Source organism: Cariama cristata, unplaced genomic scaffold (genome assembly GCF_000690535.1).
Source record: "Cariama cristata isolate BGI_N322 unplaced genomic scaffold, ASM69053v1 scaffold19279, whole genome shotgun sequence".
Lineage (NCBI taxonomy): Eukaryota > Metazoa > Chordata > Aves > Cariamiformes > Cariamidae > Cariama > Cariama cristata.
Window position 1 is genome coordinate 15,762 of NW_009636520.1, and position 22,670 is coordinate 38,431.

The 22,670-nt window shown below is 34.8% G+C and overlaps 1 protein-coding gene across 1 annotated transcript; it reads right to left on the bottom strand.

Moving 5' to 3' along the window:
- Window positions 1-2,671: 2,671 nt before the first annotated feature.
- LOC104167636 (syntaxin-binding protein 4-like) lies at window positions 2,672-21,947 on the bottom strand (the record flags this gene model as incomplete). Its single annotated transcript, XM_009707947.1, has 12 exons — window positions 2,672-2,805; window positions 3,976-4,025; window positions 4,546-4,662; window positions 6,221-6,397; window positions 12,088-12,153; window positions 14,407-14,493; window positions 15,170-15,282; window positions 16,659-16,755; window positions 17,244-17,326; window positions 20,144-20,222; window positions 21,261-21,444; window positions 21,841-21,947. Coding segments are annotated over 12 exons (1,294 nt in total), but the record flags the coding sequence as incomplete, so codon positions are not given.
- Between the last annotated feature and the right edge of the window lie 723 nt (window positions 21,948-22,670).

Sequence of the window (22,670 nt, forward strand, 5' to 3'; positions counted from 1 at the left end):
TAAATGTTGCATAAATAATGTCAAATAAGACATTTTTCCTATCTTGAAACATTTCCTCAACAAACATATTTATTCAGTCCCTTTCTAAATTAATTCCAAACTATGTAAAAAGGATATTCAAATCTTTGATACAATGATTACTGTCATAATTCATCGGTTCTCCAAAAACTCCTGTAATGTGTCAGGCCATTTTTGTTTTATTTTTGCAAATCAATCCATTTAAGTTGGATTAGAACTGACACATCTGCTCAATTATAGGTAAATACGTTTAAAATACACAATCATTCGATGATTGGAATTGTATAATAACCCACAGTAGCTTCTTAGATTTCCAACTGCATGCAGTTTATTACAGCAACTGATCATGTACTAGCATAATTTTTACCAACGGGAACAGATTTCTGTTAATGACCTGAGAATATACACAGATCTCCAAATGAAACTGGAGGCTACATTCACTTCATACAGCAATAAAATCTTCATTAAGACATTTTGATACATGTTCATGTAAATTCGGCAGAATAACATTTTGTAAACATTCCGGTATGAAAATAGAGCATTACAGTCAGGAAATTCTGCTAGTTTTACATGATTCTGGAAATCTTCATATTCTTCATTTTGGCATTAACTTTCTGCTTGAAGTTTTCCAGGAAAAATATACTCTGGAATAACTTTATACTTTAATTATAGTTTGATGAAGGTGCGTACTGAACTGACACTGAACCTGCACTGTCCTCCGGCACTATGAATGATTTATTCTGCCATTTCACATCTAATTTTAAATAAAAATATCTATCTTCTTTGCTAATGAACTGATACCAGATTTAAAATCTCTAGAGGATTTGATTACTCAAGGGCATTTCCTGACTTCAAAACTCATATTTAAAAATCCTTAACAATAACACTCTGAGTTTCTAAAATTTTGGAGAAATCTTCTCATCGTGATGCGTTCTTCGCATCTTGGAAGAAGGATCTAGATCTGTGTGGTTTAAGATACTGAGTTATTAAAACTTTTCTTCCAAAATCCTGTTCACTTAGACTGCATTCATCATTTTTGTTTTAAACCCATCAGGGTCAACGGAAATATTCCCACCAATGAGTTTCAGGTGATGTCTTTTGAGACAAGGAAACTCAAGTCTCTAGAATCCCACGTGATGCTTACTTCTGACTTCTTCCTCTTAACGTTTAGATCAAGATGATCTTGAACTACAGAAAGGCATCAGTATATTGTTTTTGGAAGAGTGATGAATGGTATTAAGAGAACCAAAATAACTTTTTAATACTGCATTTTCATTTTTCCTTTCATGAGGTCTTTGTTAGATAAAAGCCTGTTGATGAACCTGAAAGTAAAGAGATTGTGCAAAAGGCAAGGGTAACAGAAGAACAAAAATAAAAAGAAAAGCTAAATCCACTGAGAGCTTTAAATCATCTGCTCTGTGGCAGCAAATCACTGAAGCCTCCAGTACCATCCGTTGGCTTTGCTATGCTCTATAACAGGCAACTAATTTCAGCTTGCGTAGAACTTATCACTTGCCCAGTCAGCCCTTCTAGAATGGGATAAAATGTATTGTATATCTCTGAATTATTAGGTCTTTTCAGAAATGTCTACCTACTTCCATGTTAAACCTCAGAAGAAGAAATATTTTCTTGATTTATTAAACCACTGTATTCTTCTTAAAAGCTAGTAAAAGAATAGAAGAGGAACAAAACTCCTCTCTTTGGCTTAATATAAACAGAAGAAATTTCCAACTGACAGTTAACAAAACAAAATACATGCTATCAGAAATAACATAAGGAAATACCCGATGCATTCTCCTGGAAGAATATTTATGATCCGAAAATATTCTGTGACTTCATTATAATTCAAAACACTGTTACAAAGATTTATTTAATTTACTTTTTTGTTCTTTGTTTAGTCTATATATTTTCTGTAAAAATCTCACTATTATTTATTCTACAACCTTCAGTGAATTAGAAAACATACCAAATTTACTTAAATAAGGACATTATCATTACACCCATTTGACACGGGTAAAATGCATGCAATAAACTATCCTGGAATATCTGCTTAAAGTTAAGGAGGAAATGCACTTACTATTTTAAGGGCATTAATAGGCAAAACCACTTCTAACTCTAGATAGATACTAGTTTTCCCTCTTTCTGCATTCTGTATCAGTCCTAGGAAGTACTAAATCTTAAGCTGCCAGAATTAAGGAATGAAAAAAATAATACAGTGAACAAATTCTACTGGGTGAAGCACCCAACAGAAAAGTGGCCAAATTGCCATATGAAAACAGTCCAACTGTAGAAGGTTCTGATTGTGGGTAGGGTAAGTTTAGGTTATGGTAAGGGTTAGGCTTAGAAAAACACGGGGGACAGCCCTTAGCAGTAGCAGCCTTTTCCCTGCATTTACAGGTCCTTCCACCATTCTAAAAGACACTGGACTCTGGACCCCTTACCTATACCACAAACCTAACCCAATCCCAACAAAACCTCTACTCGGGATCTTTTTTCCACATTTGGGACAAACACCCACATGGTGACCACTGAAACACACTACTCTCAATTAGCAAGTAAGATGCTAAAGGCACAACATTTGATGGAAGGAAGGAAGTATTTATGTGTGCGTGTCTGCATGTATACACACACAAAGATGCACACGCTAACTCACAATCTACTTCCAAAATGGCACGGACAGACTTGGCAAGGTCTCTGGCCTCTGCTGCAAGAGCTGTTGTGACAGTAGGTCCAATCCTTCCCAACCGTGCAAGAAGTGCTTTAGTAGACAATGTTGTTCTTCTGTCACTAAGGGAACAAAAAATAGTGTTTAAGATTATAAAAAAAATGGCTAGTTTTAAGTGAAGTAAACTTGTGTTTCTAGATTGGTTTTGGTCTCATGGTATGAACAAAAAAAATTCATATTACCAAATTGATGAGTTTGCCTCAGAAATGGTTCTGTCTGTACAACAAAGGTATTAGGAAAGTTCAATTAAATCAACATTCACATCTCAAAATATAGTGTCAGGAACTCAGTGGGTATCAGGAAAATAACTTAAAAGTAATTTTCATATTAGCATTTAAGAAGGGACACTGCTTTAGGGGACCCAGTTCTTATCTTCTATGCTGTTAGTGAGTCAGTTTGTCACCTTAGCTTTGTGCTTTATACTTCAATCCATTTAATAAAATAAAGTCTACAAACTTTCTAAAACATGTAACATCACTCTTGTGCAGTGCCAATGGGAACTGCATTAGATTGATCAGGACTAGCATATGAGAACACAGACATCTACAATATAATAGTTGATCTGATCCTGCAGATTTTTTTGGAATAAAGTTCCAGCTAACTTCACTTAAATAGATTTTATTTCCTTGACAGCTTTACTGAAAAAGATGGCAGGACAGAGACCAAATAACTTTACTGTTACATAAATATTAACAGAACACTGGGATATATAGGCACAATCATGCTGATATTCTGAAGGACCAAAGGCTGCTCTAAGTCTTGTTGAATATTCCCAGGTACCTTTTTAAACAAGAAAAGTAATAAAACATAAATAGATACAAATGTTATTGATTTATTTATATGCTACTGGATTAATGATGATGCAAAATCACTTGGGTAAATCTAAAAATAATAAAAAAAAAAATAATTATAACCCACTGTTAAGGTTCCTTGCAATTTTAACTAATCCTCAGCACATTATAATTACTTTATAGAAACATCCAGACAACCATAGCTATGTAATTACTAACTGTTTTAATTTAACTCCGAGGTTTTTAATGAAGCTGTATCCTGAAAGCCTAATTTACAATTCATGCCATTCCCTCTTCTCCAATAAAACCATGCTCAGAAACACACAGCAAAAATATAGGAAAAATAGCTACAAGACAGGTTTTGGAGACTTTAAAACAACAGTAGAATTTTTCAGTATTAATATTGCCATTCCAATATTAATAACTATGCCATTTCATTACCTTAAAACTGCCAAGGAAGTAGAGTTATCTGAAAGTAGTTCATGTACAACCTGTTGGCCATAATCAAGAAGTTAACAGTTTATAAATCGACACAGTCAAAAAGTTAATACCTTATAATTTAATGTTCTATTTGCACGTAAGGGATTTGATTTGTAATTAAAGAGGCTAGTCTCTCCCAGCTTGAAGTGTAAAAGTAAAAACCAAAATATTATAACTCCTTTAAATAAATATAATAACATCACTTTTTTTATTTCTTAACTTTTCAAAATATTATCAAGTATTACTTTTTCTGCCTTTTTCCTCTGGGGCATTTCACAGAAATTGATATGAGTTTGTGAAAAATCAGGTGGAAAAAAATTATCTGATCAGTTTCATTTGTTTAGTATAGCAAAAGATGAAGATTAAGGAAATTCCTACATGGATCTGTACATTTATACACCATCTTTATTTCTAGCAATGAAAGAATCTCTGCAAACTAGTTTATAGTCAGTTTACTATGTTTATTCCTCAGAAACATCAACACAAAACTTCTCCAAATAAAATATTGCTAGGAATGAAAGGCAAAGTTACCTCTACAAATTGTAGCAATTTTTCAGTAGCCACCTCAAAGGTCTTCCTAGCAGATTCTGATTTCCTCAGCTGGCAGTCAAGTACTGTAACTCTCTTTCTCAAGTCTTGGATGTTATCCTGGGAAAGATATTTTAAGGCTTTTATTCTAATAATTTTCTCCCATGGCTCACACAGATACATGGCGTGAATTCAAATGAATGTCTGAAATGTTTCATACACACTCTTTTCTATGTTTTTGAAAAATATAGCTGCTCCTGAGACAGGTATGCCTGATCTGCTAGTCAATCAGCTCCCAAACTGCAACAGATTTTGGCAAATGATATAACGGTAAATTGAAATTGGCAGCTAATGACAGTGATAGGGCGGAAACTTAAAACAGTTTGAACCGATTTATGAATAGATCAAAAATACCAACCTGATGGTGACTGTATTTGTCAGCAGGGTGTCATAAATAGCCAGTACATGAACAAACTCAGTCCACTAGTTTGTATCTGTACATTCTTTGGCCAACAGACTAATTATGGCATATCTTGGAGAAACTTAGAGGGACGTCACTCTTTTATACTAAGAGTATACTACAGAGCTGGCACCTACTTGATACTGCTTCTTTTGAATAAGAAATGCAGAGAATCATATCTCAACTCAGATATTCAAGTGCTTACTCAGAATTTCAGGAATTCAAGCTAGCATCTCAGAAACAAATCTCTAAGAAAGCAACCCACATGCTCTGAATTTCTTAAAATTTTGATATTTATTCAAGTCTCAGAAAACAAACAGTGCTTCAAAAATATCTGACATAAAAGAATGGGGCATCTCACCCAGATGTTCAGAAAGAACTTCTAGGGTGTGATTCATCTCATCACACACACTCACAATTAGATGAGAGGAATTCCTCCTGGGAGCTACACGTACTTGCTACGTTGCTTCTTTGCAAGCTCGTATACCATAGAGCTCATTAGTAGCTTTTCTTCATCAATTCATATGCACATCCATTTTTTATGAGAAAAACAAGGTAAACACACAAATGCCAACGTGCTTGCACTTGTTCAAACTGCATGTAGAAAATGAATCCACAATTATGGGGAAAAATTTAAAAGTGCCTCAAATATTTTATTCCTTAGCATGTTTTGAAATGCCTCACTGCAGATGAAGTAGTTTTAAAAATATGAGGTTCAATTAAAAAAAAAAAAATTTTTTTGCCAGGATACTGTTAGTAGCATTTAAATTATTATCTTGATTAAATCTGAATTTACTTAAGAACAGTACTAGACTTTATATTGTTATTATTTATATTGTTATTATTTGCCAAACAGAAACATACATATGAAGGCCATTTTTACATAAATACAAAAGCATACAAATATACGTATAGTTTTTAAAGACAATATATCTGCAGTCCAGAAACTATTCCATGCCTTAACGCTCGAGATGTGCCATTTTGACCTATGACCCACATATGCTTCTAGCTCCTATTTTTCCAGCCCAAAGATATCTGGATAAAAGAAGACTCATACACTTCACATTACCCCCTTCACTACACATCATTCCAGTTATTGAATAATACAAGACAAACAGTGACCTACTTTAGAAAAGCAGATGAAAAGAAAATGAAAACAAGATACATGACAACAGCAAGGAAACCATGGTAACTCCAACAGGCGACTGCTTTGCTTACTTTATTTTGGCCAGAATGATCAGTGAGCTGAGCCTTCAGCTCTACAATTTCAGCTTCTAATAGGCGAATTACTTCTTCATAGTCCATCTCCATTCCACGAGCCTGCCTTTGTGCCGCTTCTGCAAGATGAATCCTACTTCGCAGGGCTCTTGTCTCTTCTACAGCTGCCTTGGCTTCCTATAGATGATAGAATTTAATTGAAAAGGTACAACTCCAGCTAACAAAGAAGTACAGATTTAGCTCAAAAGTACTGCAGTTGGCATTAGGGCTACCTTTTAGTATTTATGGTTAGATGGTTCAATAGCTAATTTTCTAAGTGTACGATGTGCAAACAAAGAACAGCTATTTACAGAGCAAGATAATTTTCCTAATAAATTCAATCACAAATTTTATGATTACTGTAAATCTAATTGAATTAAAGGTTTTATAGAAATGCACCTGATGCTGTTAATCTGCCCCATCGCTTCTATACTAAAAAAGTACTTTAATGAGATATTATTTCATTTTATTATTATTGCCTGAATTCACACTCAATTCAGAGTTCACACATGTAGATGGACTTCTAATGCAAGTATTCAGTCCACACTGTTCTCATAATAAGTGCTAGTTTCTATTTTTCTGCCTAGTTCCTGCTCTTATATCATTATTCTGTATTATCACAGAAGAGTGTTAGATAAAATTTATATATAAATAATGTATGGAAAAACAGAAATTAGAAACTCTTAGCTTTTAATTCAGCTAAAGTAATCCCTAAATGTTGTAAAATCTGATTTCAAGAAGGATATTGCTCAGTTCATTTTACTACTGAATATTAATTCAAGTTAACTTTGATTTGTAAATTTAGAAAGTCAAACCAAAGGTCTGGGCAACAGAAGAGTTTACACTAGGAAAAAACAAACTGCTCACCAAAAATGTAGACATACAGGCTCACTGGCACCAAAACCAGTAAACCACCTTTCCCCTTAGCTTTTTATTAACCTGTGGAAAAAGTCACTTTATATGAATTTTCTGAATCACTAAAGTTATAAGCTTTAAATATACAAATTCAGAGGGCTAGAAATTCTTTGTACAAATTCCTCAGCTAAGGATACTTAGGTGAATATCCTATTCCTAGTCTATCTATGATATTTTATTATTACAACTATATCCTGGTTGGGAATGGAACTAGATGGGAAACACACTATGAATCTATAATAAGTAGGAAATAACCTTCTAGAAACTAGGCTTGAAATCACTGTTTCTGAAAAACCTAAATGACCAAATCTTCCTATTTTTGTGGAAGAAACATCATATAATATTTAACAGGTGTCATAATATAAATGTCTAGAGAGGTCAGTTAAGCTCACAAAAGCAGATTTAATTCTATTATTCCCTAACTTAGAAGCATTTGTTCTGTGCAATCAATATCCTTCAAGTCAGGTTTTCCTATACTTTGTCATATTTTTTTTTCTGTAAAACGATGTACCAATCTCAGCTTCAGATTACTTTTAACCTGTACACTGTTAGTCTTAATAAACATATATTTATTTCAGGCCATAAGTAAACCAATCTCAATGACATATATTTAGGACATCATCTTCCTCATATTTACAATGGTTTTGCAATATAATACCAATTTGGATGATTGCCAGGGACATTCTGGTCTCTTAGAAAATAAAGCATTAGAAGAAATAATTACACGTGTAGCAAACAACAAAATTAGTGAATATGTATAACACTGGTGTTATATAGTTTAGAGGGTTCTGTTTTAGGAACACAAGGGATAAGAGATACATTTAAATAACCTTTAATTTGACAGCAAGTATGATTTTTACTTTTTTTCCTTTTGGAAGCACAAAGCATTAGATAAGCCTATTCTACACGATGATCACCTCCACCTGGAAACAGAGGCAATTCAAAAGCTTATTGCTGCATGTCTTGCTGTTACTCAGCTAGTCCGTTTTACAGTTGTCTCTTTGCACAGCACTAAAAGCAGTGCAAGGGGCCATTACTGAAAGCACTCACCCAAAGACCACCTGAACAATCCACCCCTCCTGCAAGCTGCTCATAGCAGTTCTTTTTCCTAGAAACAATCCAGAGAACACAGTAGCTTCTAAGTAGTTATGAATCTACAGAAGCAGAGGTCAAAATTACTGCCTCTGTAAAGGGCATTTTCTTGCCACTGTAAGAAGCCGTCTGACTCAACAGCAAGAAAAGCTGGGCCGTACTGGTACAGAGGATGATTCTGGCAGCCTTCAGTAGCAAAGGTATCCTTCAATAATAGGCTGGAGGTGGGAAAAAGACTCTCGGAGACGAAAGTGAGAAGATGCTCTGATGCTAAGTTTGACTAATATGAATGAACACAGAGGCCTTGACAAAGGGTGGCATCTTGAAAATGCACACATAGGAATTATTTAAATAATCTGACATCAGAAAAGTCATGGGAATATTGCTATAATGAAAAAGGAGGTCTTCATTTTGAAATAAGACCTCCTTGAGATAAAGGTTTAATCTTTTATAATCCAGAATTGCCTTTACTCCTGCATTGTTTTTCCAGAAACCCAACTGTTGAATATTAATTTCTCTGTAATAGCAGACTAAGCATGACCAGATTTCAACAGTGAAAGATCTAAAGGAGTAATTAACGAACAATGGATTCTTACATTACAATGGAACGATTATCCACTCTACAACTGAATTAGCAAAATTTTCTGACAAACCAGAGCTGTTTGCTAGAGCAGGGAGGCACAAAGGGAAACGATTCCATCAGGTTTCCCCATTCTACAGGTACTGAAGCTACCACTGTGGTGACATGATGGGTTCTTTTACTTATGCAGGTAAGGGGCCCCCAGCAGTGAAGAACACATGGATAACAGCATGCTTCAGCCACGCTTCCTCTTGTCTCATTCAACTGCTCGTATGAAAGAAGATGCAACAGAAATGGAATCTGCAGCTGCTAATATTTCATCTGTATAAATGCCTGATGGGATCATTTGTCCTAATCTGGTATGAAGCCACTACAAGTAAGAAACTGCAGGCTGGAGGAGAGAAACTGAATCCTTACAGAATCAATTTCAAGGTACAGGTTTCTTTCAAAGCCAGGTTCTATTTCTTCCTTGGACAAATTCAGGTGTCCAGGAGAAGGTTTTATCTGAGTAACATTCCAGCCACCACAAACACTGGAACAAAGGTATTCTTTTAAACTACACAAAAAGTTGTAGTTACAATCCTATTATGTTTATTCATTAATTTTAAAAAAATTGTATGCTGAAAACATCCTTTAAAAGAACTCTGAGTATCGTTACTATAGATTAAAATAAAAAAGCTAATGAAAGAAATCAAATGCTTCTTTCAGGCAGGGTGAAATAAATTATATACTGCTTCCAAAATAGCAGCCATTCAAGACCTACTCTTCAAAGCACCTCTTTTCCCCTTAGAAAACATAAGCATAGAATAGCAAATCTTAGCCCTACAAAATACAAGTCCAGCACTATGGGATACCACAAACAGTACATGTGACAGGTCATAAAGATGGGATACTATGTTTAACTGAGGTGCTTCAGCTGACCGTAACTGCATTAAAAAAGCTGTAGTAAAGAGATCATTCAGGTTGGTATAACCAAAACTTTTCAGGCAGCACAGAATACAGTCAGACTCACCCAGGAACACAGAAGACATCACTACAGATTTCACATTCATGGTATTGACAAGACTTCAGGTACTCAAAAGTGCCTTTCTATATTTTGTGCCAATTTCTGCTTACATATGATTTCAAGGAAGACTCAAAGATAATGCTATATCACAATCTCAAAGTAAAAATGAATCAATTAATATATTTTAATTGTTACAGATCAATATTAGAAAATAATTACTACCTCATTTCAAATTTAGCAATATTTCTAATCTTAGGAGTTTGTTTATTCTGTTAGCTACTGATTCAAGCACTATTTAATGAATCAGTACTAACAAAACATGTTCATTAACCAGAATATTTGTACGCCTGTCCTAATTAAGCTGTAATCGCTGTGATTCACAATTAGTAGGCAATAGAAATACCACAAAAGATACTCCAATATATGACTGGTAGTTTATATCCTCATTTAAAACCTTGGTTTTTTCAGGAAAGCAGTGGCTTAAAAAGAATGTTTAAATTGTATTGAATTCAGAAGACCTTAAGCACATACTTAAGTCTGTCTGTTCCCTTTTAATCGGGTCATTAGGGCTCAATAATGTAGTCGTTAACTCATTTCACTAACTTCAGCTCAAGTTAAATGGCAACTTGTACTGTAACTAGCCTATTTTTTTTAAACTTCGTATCACCATGAAGCTCAGCGTCAATACTGGTTCTGAACTACACAAATATATACAAAACACTTGAAAATGCACCAAGTATGAACAGAACTAAGATCTTCATTAAAAGCCTGCTTGTAACACCTAAAATAGGTCATACAGCGCTGTCATTACATATAATTTATTATTTCTCTTCCATTTCACTATATGGAACATTTTCAACAGCAGTTACTTAAAACACTTACTAGAAAATCAGAGTATTTATGCCCTGGAGGTTTGTATTGCAAAGCTGACCTTCACCATCATTATGGCAGTATTCGAGAGAAAAAATAAAAGCAGGAGGACCTCGTGTGGTAGAAAATGGGCGTTGTGCCACTTAAAACACCATCTTAAACCATCTCTGTCCAAGTCTACCTTCCCAATAAGGGCAGGTATGGGCACTGAAACAGTTAATGCTGAGGACCTGATGTTCATACTGTCTGCATTTTGGGGTTTGTACTTTGTACTAGCTTTAGTCTAGACTGATGCGCTGAACATCTGCTCTAGTCTAGAGCAACGGACTGAACACCCATTAGCGAATGGAAACATGAGGTGCACTACTGGAACATACTTCCAGTTAAATTTTATCCAAAAAAGAATCCAATTTATTTCCCTGCTGTTCCACAGCGTACAGAGGGCAACATCACAATATTAATGGAAAATGCTTTCAAGCAGTTCTCAGGAATTCAAGGAATAAAAAATGATAATGAAGGTGCTGAACAAACCTACATATATGAGCAAAAATGTAAAACTAATCCTAATATAACAGTACACGGAGACATTTTAAAACTATATTTTGCATTTTTACATATGACATCTGATGGAACAGATAGCCACGAGAAACCCACAAGGAATACCTGTAGCAGTACACGAGAGAAGAAAGACAACCAGCTCATAAGAAAAGAGCTGACAGGATGATGTTCAGTAGAAGCAGGAAAGTTACTTGGTTTTGAATCCAGGCTATAAATGACACGAGACTTACATATAAATAGGAATTTTCTTTAAGAGACACAAGAAAGCTAAATTTCATAAGAAACTCTGATTTCTTCTCTCATAATTATAGATAGATATGGAGACAGAAACAAGACATTCCTTACAAAACACTTACTACCTTTTTTTTCCTGGTAAGTATCAGGTAGAATTGTCAAGTGCATCTATTTTTTCAGACTTAAAACTGTGGCTGACATATAAAGCAGCTAACGTTAGGACTGTAGATTAGGCACACTGTTGTCTAAGAACAGCAAAATCACTTCAAGAACACTTAAGATCAGAAAGGTACTACTACATTATTATCCAACTTAACCGATCCAGCTTGTCTTATGGTTCCTACCTCAATTCAACAGCAGAGAAGTATTATTGGTTTAAAAACTTAAGGATCAATATTCTCCAATTCTAATCAAAAGTTTTGTAGTAACAAAAGAACCACTTTTTGTTGAAATCAGTGTGAGTGTATAGTCTATATGACATCAAGAGAGAAAGAAGTGCTCCCTTCTCCCTTGCACAAAAAATAGTAGGAAAAAAAAAGAGAATAATTGTATTTTTAAGAAACTTCAACATACTTGCTTGACTATTTGTAGCTCCTCTCTTAACTGTTTCTGTAAATTCACAGATTCAGACAATTTTTCCTGTTTGGAAAAAAAACCCACAAAACAAAACCTTAATAATTAGGTCTGAACAAGAGTGAGTTTTTATTCCTAAAACCTATTTATCTCTTTCAAAACTACAGGTAGCAATACTTAAACTTCTACGAATGTACTTACTGCCTTCTGTACAACTACTATGCTTCTAGCCCACAACATATGTCTGTTAATAGTGTTGTATAATCATAAGCACACATATTAAAAAAGTTCTGGTGGAATTAATAAATAATCAACAACTTTTATAAAACCTGAGACAAAATCAAATTTTAATCTCTAAAAACTAGTTTTTCAGAGAGTTCATTGATAGTGTTTAAGTTCCTTGAGCATCTGAGCATTATTTACTGAAGATTTCTGTGATATAAGTAAAATACACATTTTAAGTCTCTTGTTACTTAACAACCTAACAAACGAGCAGGATAAAGATATTTTTATGGCTTTAACAGATTGCTGTACAACCTAATATTCAGGTCAAGTTATCGTCAACATTGTATGTTTGACCATTCATTCACTCACATACTTATGGATTGAGAGCAGCCTTGAGGAGAAGGACTTGGGGGTGCTGATTGATGAGAAGCTCAACACGACCCAGCAATGTGCGCCTGCAGCCCAGAATGCCAACCGTGTCCTGGGCTGCACCCAAAGCAGTGTGACCAGCAGGTTGAGGGAGGGGATTCTGCCCCTCTGCTCCGCTCTGGCAAGACCTCCCAGTAGTACTGCCTTCAGCTCTGGGGTCCTCAGCACAAGAAGAACATGGACCTGTTGGAGCGAGTCCAGAGGAGGCCACGAAGATGATCCGAGGGCTGGAGCACCTCTCCTATGAGGACAGGCTGAGAGAGCTGGGGTTGTTCAGCCTGGGGAAGAGAAGGCTCCAGGGAGACCTTAGAGCAGCCTTCCCGTACCTAATGGGGCCTGCAAGTAAGCTGGGGAGGGACTTTTTACGAGGGCATGTAGGGACAGGACAAGGGGCAATGGCTTTAAACTGGAAGAAGGAAGATTTAGAGCAGGCATTAGGAATAAATTCTTCCCGGTGAGGGTGGTGAGGCCCTGGCCCAGGTTGCGCAGAGAAGTTGTGGATGCCCTATCCGTGGAAGTGTTTAAGGCCAGGCTGGATGGGGCTCTGAGCAACCTGGTCTGGTGGAAGGTGTCCCTGCCTGTGGCAGGGGGGTTGGAACTCGATGGGCTTTCAGGTCTCTTCCAACATAAACCATTCTATGATTATACCAGAAGCCTGTAGGTACAACACTTTCAGAAGGTAAAAAGTTCTAATGAAATTTTTGAAAAAACTGCTATAAAAGCCTAAAGATTCTCATACTGAGGTAGACCAAGGGTATTTCTCACTCAGTATCAAGTATTTGACTGTAGATCGTTAAGGGAAGAGTATAAGAAATGAGGCAATTATAAATTGATCATTGCCAGTTTTCAACATCAGCAATTTAGGGACTCATGGTAAGTATTCACTACTTCAATGTTCAACGTAAAACAGGTTTTTTCATCTCAGGACAAATTTCTCAGAAGAATAATCTTTGTGCACAGAACGAAGAACAGATCTTTGGGCATGTCAATCCAACTTTTTTTAATCTATAGCAAGAAAGAATTTTTTTTTTTTGAACCAGAAAGCAATTTGTAGAATTTCCTGTATCCTGGGATCAATTTTCCAGTCCTGTCCAAGAACAAGAGTTAGGTATGTTGAATACAGAACCAGAATTTTTTATCTTTTGGGCTGTCAAAAAAGAAATTCAGGAGCATAAGATTGTGGTTGTAACCCAGGGTATTAAGAAACAATAAATATATTTGTTGCTTTAGCTATTATGTATTTTGTAATGTCCATGAAAATATGTATTAATTTTGAAAACAGATTAATTTAAGCTCCAGTTCTGACTTCTTTCAAAAGTATTAGCATATGCTCAGACACTGCTGTTACTAGGATCACATATTTCTAAATAAAATTGCTATGCAAATCAGTCATTTCTCCAAATTCAGTTTTGTGAAATGTCTGCTTAGTCTCGTTTCTCTGTGTATCAGATTAAAAAATGCGTTAGTATTCAGTATAACAAATAAAATTCACTGCCTCCAGAAATATATTGTAAGCATACAATATTCAAACATGATTAGGACTGTTTGCTCTGCCTTCATCAAAAATTGTACATAATATTGAAAGAAAACCAGTAAATTACTATATACACTCAAAAAGAAATTAGTCTCTTGAATAATTTAAAACAAATAAAAATTAAGTATTACCTTTAATTTACTCATTTCTTTTAAAGCTTCATTTCTTTCTTTCTTAAGTCTGTCCATGTCATCCTCCAAAGAATCACAGGTTACAAACTGCACGTATTTAAAATACATAAGGCTAGAATGTATTGCTGACTGTATCTTCCATAATCTTTAACATCTAAACTTAAAAGGTCTTGTTAATAAAATGAGAATACAATCTTCATTTTAAGATAATTTAAAGCTCTGAATATATGAAAAATGTTTAAGAAAATCCTGACCAACTTATCTTCCAAAGAAATAATTATTTTTCCTCTTAAAAAGGATTAATAAAAAAGTTTTAGAAGTACAAGAATACAACACTAATCGCCTCGGTTTTCTTCAATATTTTAAATAATACATAATTTTATTTTAGTATTCTTACGCTGCAAATGCTCTTTCTTAAAGTAACCTCTAGAATAAAGTGATTTTCACTGTAGCATTAGTTGAAATCACTGGGCCAAATAATTGTTTATCACTCACGCAGGTAGTAGCAATATGTATTCCATTAAGAACCCTCAGTAAATCACTGTTGTCTATACTTGTAACAAGTCACTATACAATTACATGAATTGGTTTCTGCAAAGTATGTTGCTTTAAATCACTTCACAGAAACTAGATTATCTTAAAGAACACCATTATATGGAGCTGTTTTAAACATCTGCCCAAGATTCAGAGTAATCTTACATATAATAAGCTCTCCAATAATGTCCTCCCAACAGTTAAACACTTGTACAGGCACGTATTTTACCTGTGAATCCAGTAAGCTGGCAATTTCATTGACCCCAAACGTTAGAGATTTTTGGCCATCATCTGTTGCATTCAATTGCATAGAGAACAGATTCCTTGAAACTTCGACGAAATCTAAAAAATAGTTTAGATTTTGTTGATGTAGTCCACAAGTTCAGTTTAGTAGCAGTATCACTAGATGCAACACAACTACTAATATCACAATGTATGGCTACACTTTTATAAATGCAGTGTTTGCCCTCCATAAGCTTTCCAAAGGAAAATACGAAAATCAGACACATCTCTCTGAACAGAAATCTTTGGTAAAACTGATAAGAATAACAAAAAAAAAATGTTCAAAACGGGTCTTGGGATGAAATATCCCTGAATCAAGTTGTGAAGGAGAAAAACAAAAGGTGGTGTGAAGTTCACATTCAAAGTACCTGGTTAGAGATGCTCTACATTTGGCTGACAGAAATCTGCATACCTGTTATACACCTGCCCTTCCCAATGAATTGACCTTAATAGAGGAGACACAATGTCTCCGCGGGAAAAAGGAAACATTTCATGCTAGCTCACAGCTCATAGTTTCCTTTGAAAGTCCTTTAAACCCCTGATAGAGACATGGTAAAATTGATGTTGACCAAGGTGAAAGTTTTAAAAACAAATACTACAGCATTCTCAATCAACATGACTTGGATTACCCATTAATTTTGCATGTATTAGAAAAAAATATTTCTGCTACAATATCACAGAAAAGTGGAAATACAAAGGTCAGTTTGTTCACACCACATAAAATCTGATGTAAGATCCAGTATCTTTCTTGAAAAGGTACTTGAAAATCCAGTGTCTTTTTGGATGGTTAAATATAAGAAGTTTTTTCATATACTAGTGTTTGATGCTGTTTTTCATAAACTTTAGGAAAAGTGAAATTTCCAACAGTTTTAGCATCAGAACTATTATGTCTCACAGTTTATGAGAAATTCTTAAATTGTTAGTGTAACCTACCAAAATTGTCATAACCAACAGAAGCAACTGATTCCTATCAGAATCACGTTTAGCTAGAAGAAGAATCACGATGGTCTCCATGCAAATCTCTTTCTATATGCAATAGTTGAAATGTTCTTGCTTCTCACAAACTAAACAAGTTCAATAATCTGCCAGTTTAGCTGCTTCAAGAATTCTCTTTAACCTTCGGTACTTTCTCAAGTAATTTTTGGAACAATTACAGTACCCTATTGTCAAGGCAAAAATGTAGGAATTTGTGAGCACAAAAATAAAAACTTTCTCAAGGCTGCTCTTAATTAAATATATTTGTGATCTGCTTTCCAATTACTTAGTTTCAGAATTCCAAGTTTATTTTTATATAGTAGAATAAGATTCTTGCCTCAAAGTATCATTTTATTTGCAGTAGCAACCCAATACTGACAGAAAATATATTAATGGTTATTATCTGTCATTTCTATATTCCTACATTTCATTATTTTCCATGGTAATTAACAAATTATTACCTCCAAAAGACACTGTTCCTTTAGAATCTTTCTGAAGTTGCTGCCTTAGGACTTGCTGCTGTTCATCTGTAGGCTGAATCCCAAGATAATTCAATGCCTGGAAGGAGAAAACTTATTTTGAAGAAAAAAAAGAAAGGACTAGGGATAATGACTACAGGGACACGGGGGAGTAATTAAAGAGCTATACTTCAAGAGCCTTTGTCAGTGAAAGTGTACTACGATACAACACTTTTATTCCAGAGGTACTCTGTGACTTCTCTTTCTAATTGAGAGACGTTCAGATATTATTTAACCTTGAATACAGATAAGTGTAATAAGCAAACCCCGTTGTCCTTAATAACTGCCTTAAAAATCCTGAGGGATGTTCAGATTCCCAGAAGAGTTAATCGGTAATTAGATTAACAAAAACACTAATTTGCCCAACACATAAAATGAAATATTGGCCTGCAACCTGAAAGAACTATCCAAATAGAAAATTTGGTGTATAATTTATACCTTAAAGTTAGTCAGCCTGGAAATATTCTCCAGACGTTTTACATGCATCATGAAGGCGGAGAAAGGAAAACTCAAGAGATAAGTATTTACCCTCTCCAGCTTTTCCGCTTTGAGACGGATAGTAGAGTTCCTTCCTTGCAGCTCATAATCATCATCCTGGCTGGGGGCAATAACTAAGGAAAAAAATTAAAATTAAGTAACAGTATAGGTGTAACTATTGCTTTGAAAAATTTGTTCTGAAGCTCTGCTTATCAAATGGATGTCAGCTAAATAACATTTATTTGTGGCCCATGGGTAATAGTTAGATTGAGTTTTTTTTAAAGGACATAATCGTAATAAACAAAAATTATGGGTATCAATCACTTAAAACTGTTTTTTCACATCAAAAAGTGACAAGTAGCAAATTAGCAGAAAGAAACTAGGAATAACTTTGAGTGATCCATCAAGCATATGGCTTATACTCGTGGTATTTTCTCTTCTCTGAGATACACAGTTAATCTGAAAACAGAAGGGGAAACACACTTGTGAATTCTGAGAAAGACCTTCAAGACACACCCTCAGCATAATCAACAGTTCCCAAAAGCATACCTAGTGATCTAGAAAACATTGTGGAAAGACAGAGAATGACCTGTTGCCAGCTAACGGCTCTGTGGAAGTAGCTTAGACTGAATTGCAGCAGGGTCCTCAGTATTTTTTCCTGGGGAGAACTCTTTTTCAAGAGCTACTATCCATTAAGCCATCATCCATTATACCCTCCTCTCCAGTCCTTATAGTCGGAAATACATTGCTAGTTGCATTAATAACTTAAGGTGCATCTATTTCATTTCCAACATACACAAATGATTAGGCTGAGGAAAGGAAAAGAAACTACCAGTACTAAGCAGCCCACACGCAAGGTTTCAGAATTGCTTTTTTCTTTGGTGTGTGTGCTTAGTTTTAATGGAACTTGAGAAATGCAGTCACAGCTTTGTCATGTTTCAGACGCACCTGTGGATACCACACAAGAAGCAGCAACATTTGGAAGCCTTTGATCACAGACAGTAGGCAAATGGAGCAGTTAATTATCCATTTCTTTGGATTTTAGATGTATGTAAATAGAACAAATTAATTGACTTTTTTTTTGCAGAAGAAAATGGAATATTTGTTTGTGTTCATTATTTACAAATATAATTTAGATCTTAATTCATTATTTCATTAATGGACTAGAGAGGTACTGAAACCAAAACGAGCATTTGAAAACTAAAGGATCTTGCAGTTTGAGATTCACTCTAAAGGAACAGAAGGAATCGCATAGAGTTGTGTTTTTCTTTTTTTTTTCAGTTTCACAGCATATCTGTTTCCAAGCTCAAAGTAATTTACATTCTCTTTATATGCCAAAAGCATAAACCAAAACATCTTGAAAATCTCTGACACTAACACCTCTCACATGCTATATTAAATTCTGAAGACAGTGGGCTAGAACCTCAGCTGAATTGGCACACTTCCTCTCAACTCAGAATGAAAAAGATTTGTGTATGAGTTTGTGCAAGAATTTCTCAAAATTTTGCTAATTTTCTTACTGCATTAAAAAAAAAAATCAAATCTAAGAGCTACTTTTATTTTTCAAGGTTATCTTTGAAAGGTTATCCTTGAAAAAGGGCAGCATGAGAGAAGTGGCAGCTTTGACTACGCGTGTGCCATTAAAGAAGACTAAAACGAAAAATTACAAGAAACAGTACAAACTGGAGCTGCAAGTATTTCTGCTTTCCACGCTACTAGCTATGTTATTCATATACGTTAAGAAACCACTGCCTTCATGGTCTCTTTAAACAACACAAGCTCCTGTGTATTGCATTATATTAACCAAGAGTCTTATATTCTGAATATATTAAAAAATAGCCTTGTCTTGTTTCTCTCATTTAGTTGTGGTCTTTTTCATGATCAATATGAAAACACTGTGTGATCATTAAACTGCAGCTGTATTCAATAGTACAACCTTTCCAGTATCTAAAGTTCACATTCAGTCAGCTCACCCTTCAAGGAAGGAAGTCTACTGGTCAGATTTGCAATATGGAGGATGTTTCATTTAAAATTAGGATATTTAATACGGGCCATAACAAATGCAGGTACAATTTAAATAACATCAGTGGAGCGATATCTAGAATGAATCAGATCCTGTACGTTTGTCCTTCCTCTTCTCAGTATATTAGCCATCAAGTTGAGAAGAAGGATAGGTTATGCTTACTTACTACTGCCTGAAGAAAAAGAATATACTTCAGGTCTTCATACAGAAATACAAAACAGAATCAGTTATATTATTGTGTCAGTTGAGACTCTCATTATGATGTCAGACTACTGCATTTTCACTGTTTGTAAATACAACACATTTGTTTCCCAAAGGAATTAGGATTGTTCAGATTTGATTCTGACCAAACTCCACAACCTCAATCTTTCCTTAGTGTTGTTTTCAAAAACACATATTTAGAGATAGGATCAAGGTGACTATTGTCTTTGTTTGAACGTCATGTCCCTCAAATATAAATATACCTATATATATTCTATTTGTTATTAATTGAAAAATTGTTAAAGAGGTCTGCATGTTATTTCTATCCTTCCAATACGTTGCCCTGATTTTAAAAAAAAAAAGTGCAAGCAGTATACATCTACAGAATTTCATTAAATGAAGAAAGCACAGTTTCTATGGCAACCTGATCTTGATCTATATGTGAGTCTTCATTATCTGGTTTCTACTGAGACTATTATCATTACTGCTGTATAGCAAATGTTGTGATCACTCATTTTTGTTTGGTTTCAGCTGTTTGTTAAAGACAATGTAAGTTATATTTGACAGAAGCTACTCAACAATCCACTGATCTCAGTCCTTTATTTAGTACTACAAAATAGTGCAATGATCCTTTTTTTTAAAGACCATTGAGTCTCACTATGTACTATTTTCTGTATGACAGTTATTGAAGAAAAAAAGGGTGGCAGAGAATTAAATCAGCATTTACCAGTGGCAGACACATCAGTAGGACTGCTGTCTAGAGAAGTAATCGGAGATTGCTCTCCCATCTTGACTCCAGTTTCCATCTATAAAAGAAAATCAAAAGTCATGAAATACCATTTCTAAAGCAGATCACAAGCCAAACTAGAAATACACATTAATGGAAAAGAGAGGGAGAGGAAGGAAGACCAGGGGGAGAAATAGGGCTGGATAGATCAAAAGAACCCTAGGAGACAATGGAAGGCATAGGGAGGTGGTGGTGGTAGTGAGAAGTAATGCCAATCAAAAAAAATAGATCAGGGCCTTATCAAAACCTTAGTTAAGTTTTGAATATATTCACAGATTAAGACAGCCCAGTCTCTCTAGACAACCTGTTTCAATGTTTGTATCTCTGATAGGAAAGAAATATGGGCAAGAATTTTAAGTACAAACATAAGAACAATTGAGAATCACCTGTGTTTGACATGCAACATTTTCTTCCTTATTCAGATAATACTATATTTAGTTTTAAAAATTCAATAAACTGAATTTTTTTTTTTTTAAATTGAAATAGAGTAGTTTTAAAATATTCTTTCTTATGGTGAACATTACTTCTTTACACTAATGGTGAGCTGTATGAATTAAAACAACAATTGTTGCTTAGCTGAAAGGAAGTGGAGAAAAACCACATTCTTCTAGGACTCTGATTTTTAAGCAAAAATCTCATCATTATGGAGGAAGTGTAACTTGTGAGACTGTACTGTACTCACACATATGTAGTAATCAGAGAGTACTTCATCTCTGAAATACATAGCTAATTCTGAAACTTTGCTCCCTAGAGAAAGAGTAAGGAGAACTTTGTATCCAAGAACATGGTTAACACTTATTTTATTCCTTTTCTTACCACAAGTCAGGTAATACTTTTATTCCTCTCACCAGTGTGGTTTACTCTACTGTTACACAACATGTTTTCTGGAAAAGTCTTGACATTCCAAAAAATTAGTATTGTGCAGGAAAAAGAGCCAGTCATTTTCTTACTAGAATGGAAATTGAATTAAAATAACCCTATACTGAAATTCCGGTAAAATTAGGAAAAAAACACCATTTGCTCACTTTAGGCTAAGAGGAGTAGTAAGTATACTCACAGCATTCAGAGTGAATGTTGAAACAAGCTTCTCATTAGGAGATGCAGGTGAACTAAATACCGCAGCCTGCTGCTCTCCATATGCTACAGAAGACATTAAGAGGCTGGAAGGCCGTTGCAGACTCTCTGAATAACTGGGAATATTTTTTTGTCTAATAAAAGCTATCTCCCAAAAATTTTCAAACCTAAAATTAAAATTTAAAAAGTTTCAACATATTGTATACTATACCGTTCATAAGATTATACATTACTCTTGCAAAAATTACATTTTCCCAAACACTCTGTGTGATTTTATTGAATTATTTTTCTAAAAGGATGTTCTATTCCCCATCATTAAAAAAGATAAATACTGTGGGTTTGGGTTTTTTCTTTTGTAAGGAATGAAAGCATCATAATTTTATAGGTCTAGAAGATGCATTTGAGTATTTTTCTATGAAATAATATTGCAATTGAATATTTCAAAAAAATTAATATCCCTTGCGTTTCCTCTAACTACACATGACAAGCTATTTCACATTAATCTGGTCATAAATATCATACAATAAACCATTTTGGAGGGTTAGCTTGACAGTAACAGATACCTTGTCTTTGTTCTGTTGATTATACTTTTTGCCTCTTCATAGGAGACACCAATCATTGACTCTTTGTTTATAGATACAAGTTGATCTCCAGGCTTCAATCGTCCATCCTAACATAACAAATAAAAAACCAAACCCACAAATTTTATATTAATTGCTAACACTTTAGAAAGAACTGTATAATCACAGCACTTTAACATATTCCTCTCGATCTGTTAAGACAAGATATATCAAGAACGGCTATACATCTTGCCTGACAACCTTCCAGAAATAAACAGATCAAACGACCATTTAATCACCATGATAGCAGTCATTATAAAAGCTTCATCAGACAGCATGGATCTCAGATATTGTGTAATGAAGAAATTTGGACCCAGATACATATTACTGTTGAAAAAAACCAACCAACCAAACCACAGATGGTAATCTTTCCAGCAAGGAATACCAACCTATCTGACTACAAGAAGCTTCTTTACTAATTAACTCAGCTGTGAGCTGGACTAATTTGTATTTCAAAAGCAAATATTCTGGGCTATACACGGGACTCTTCAGGTACTTACTAGCCGTATTAATCTTATTGAGGAAACCAGATTAGTCTATTAGGAATTCACCAGTCAAAACCACGACAGGAATAATATTGTCAACTTTGTGCTTCTGTTGAATTCATTGTAAACCTTCTACCAACACAGGAACATATCACATTTCTGTCTCAGAGACTGCAAGACAAGACTAGAAATAATATTATCAACTTTGTGCTTCTGTTGAATTCATTGCAAACCTCCTACCAGTGCAGGAACATATCATATTTCTGTCTCAGAGACTGCAAGACAAGA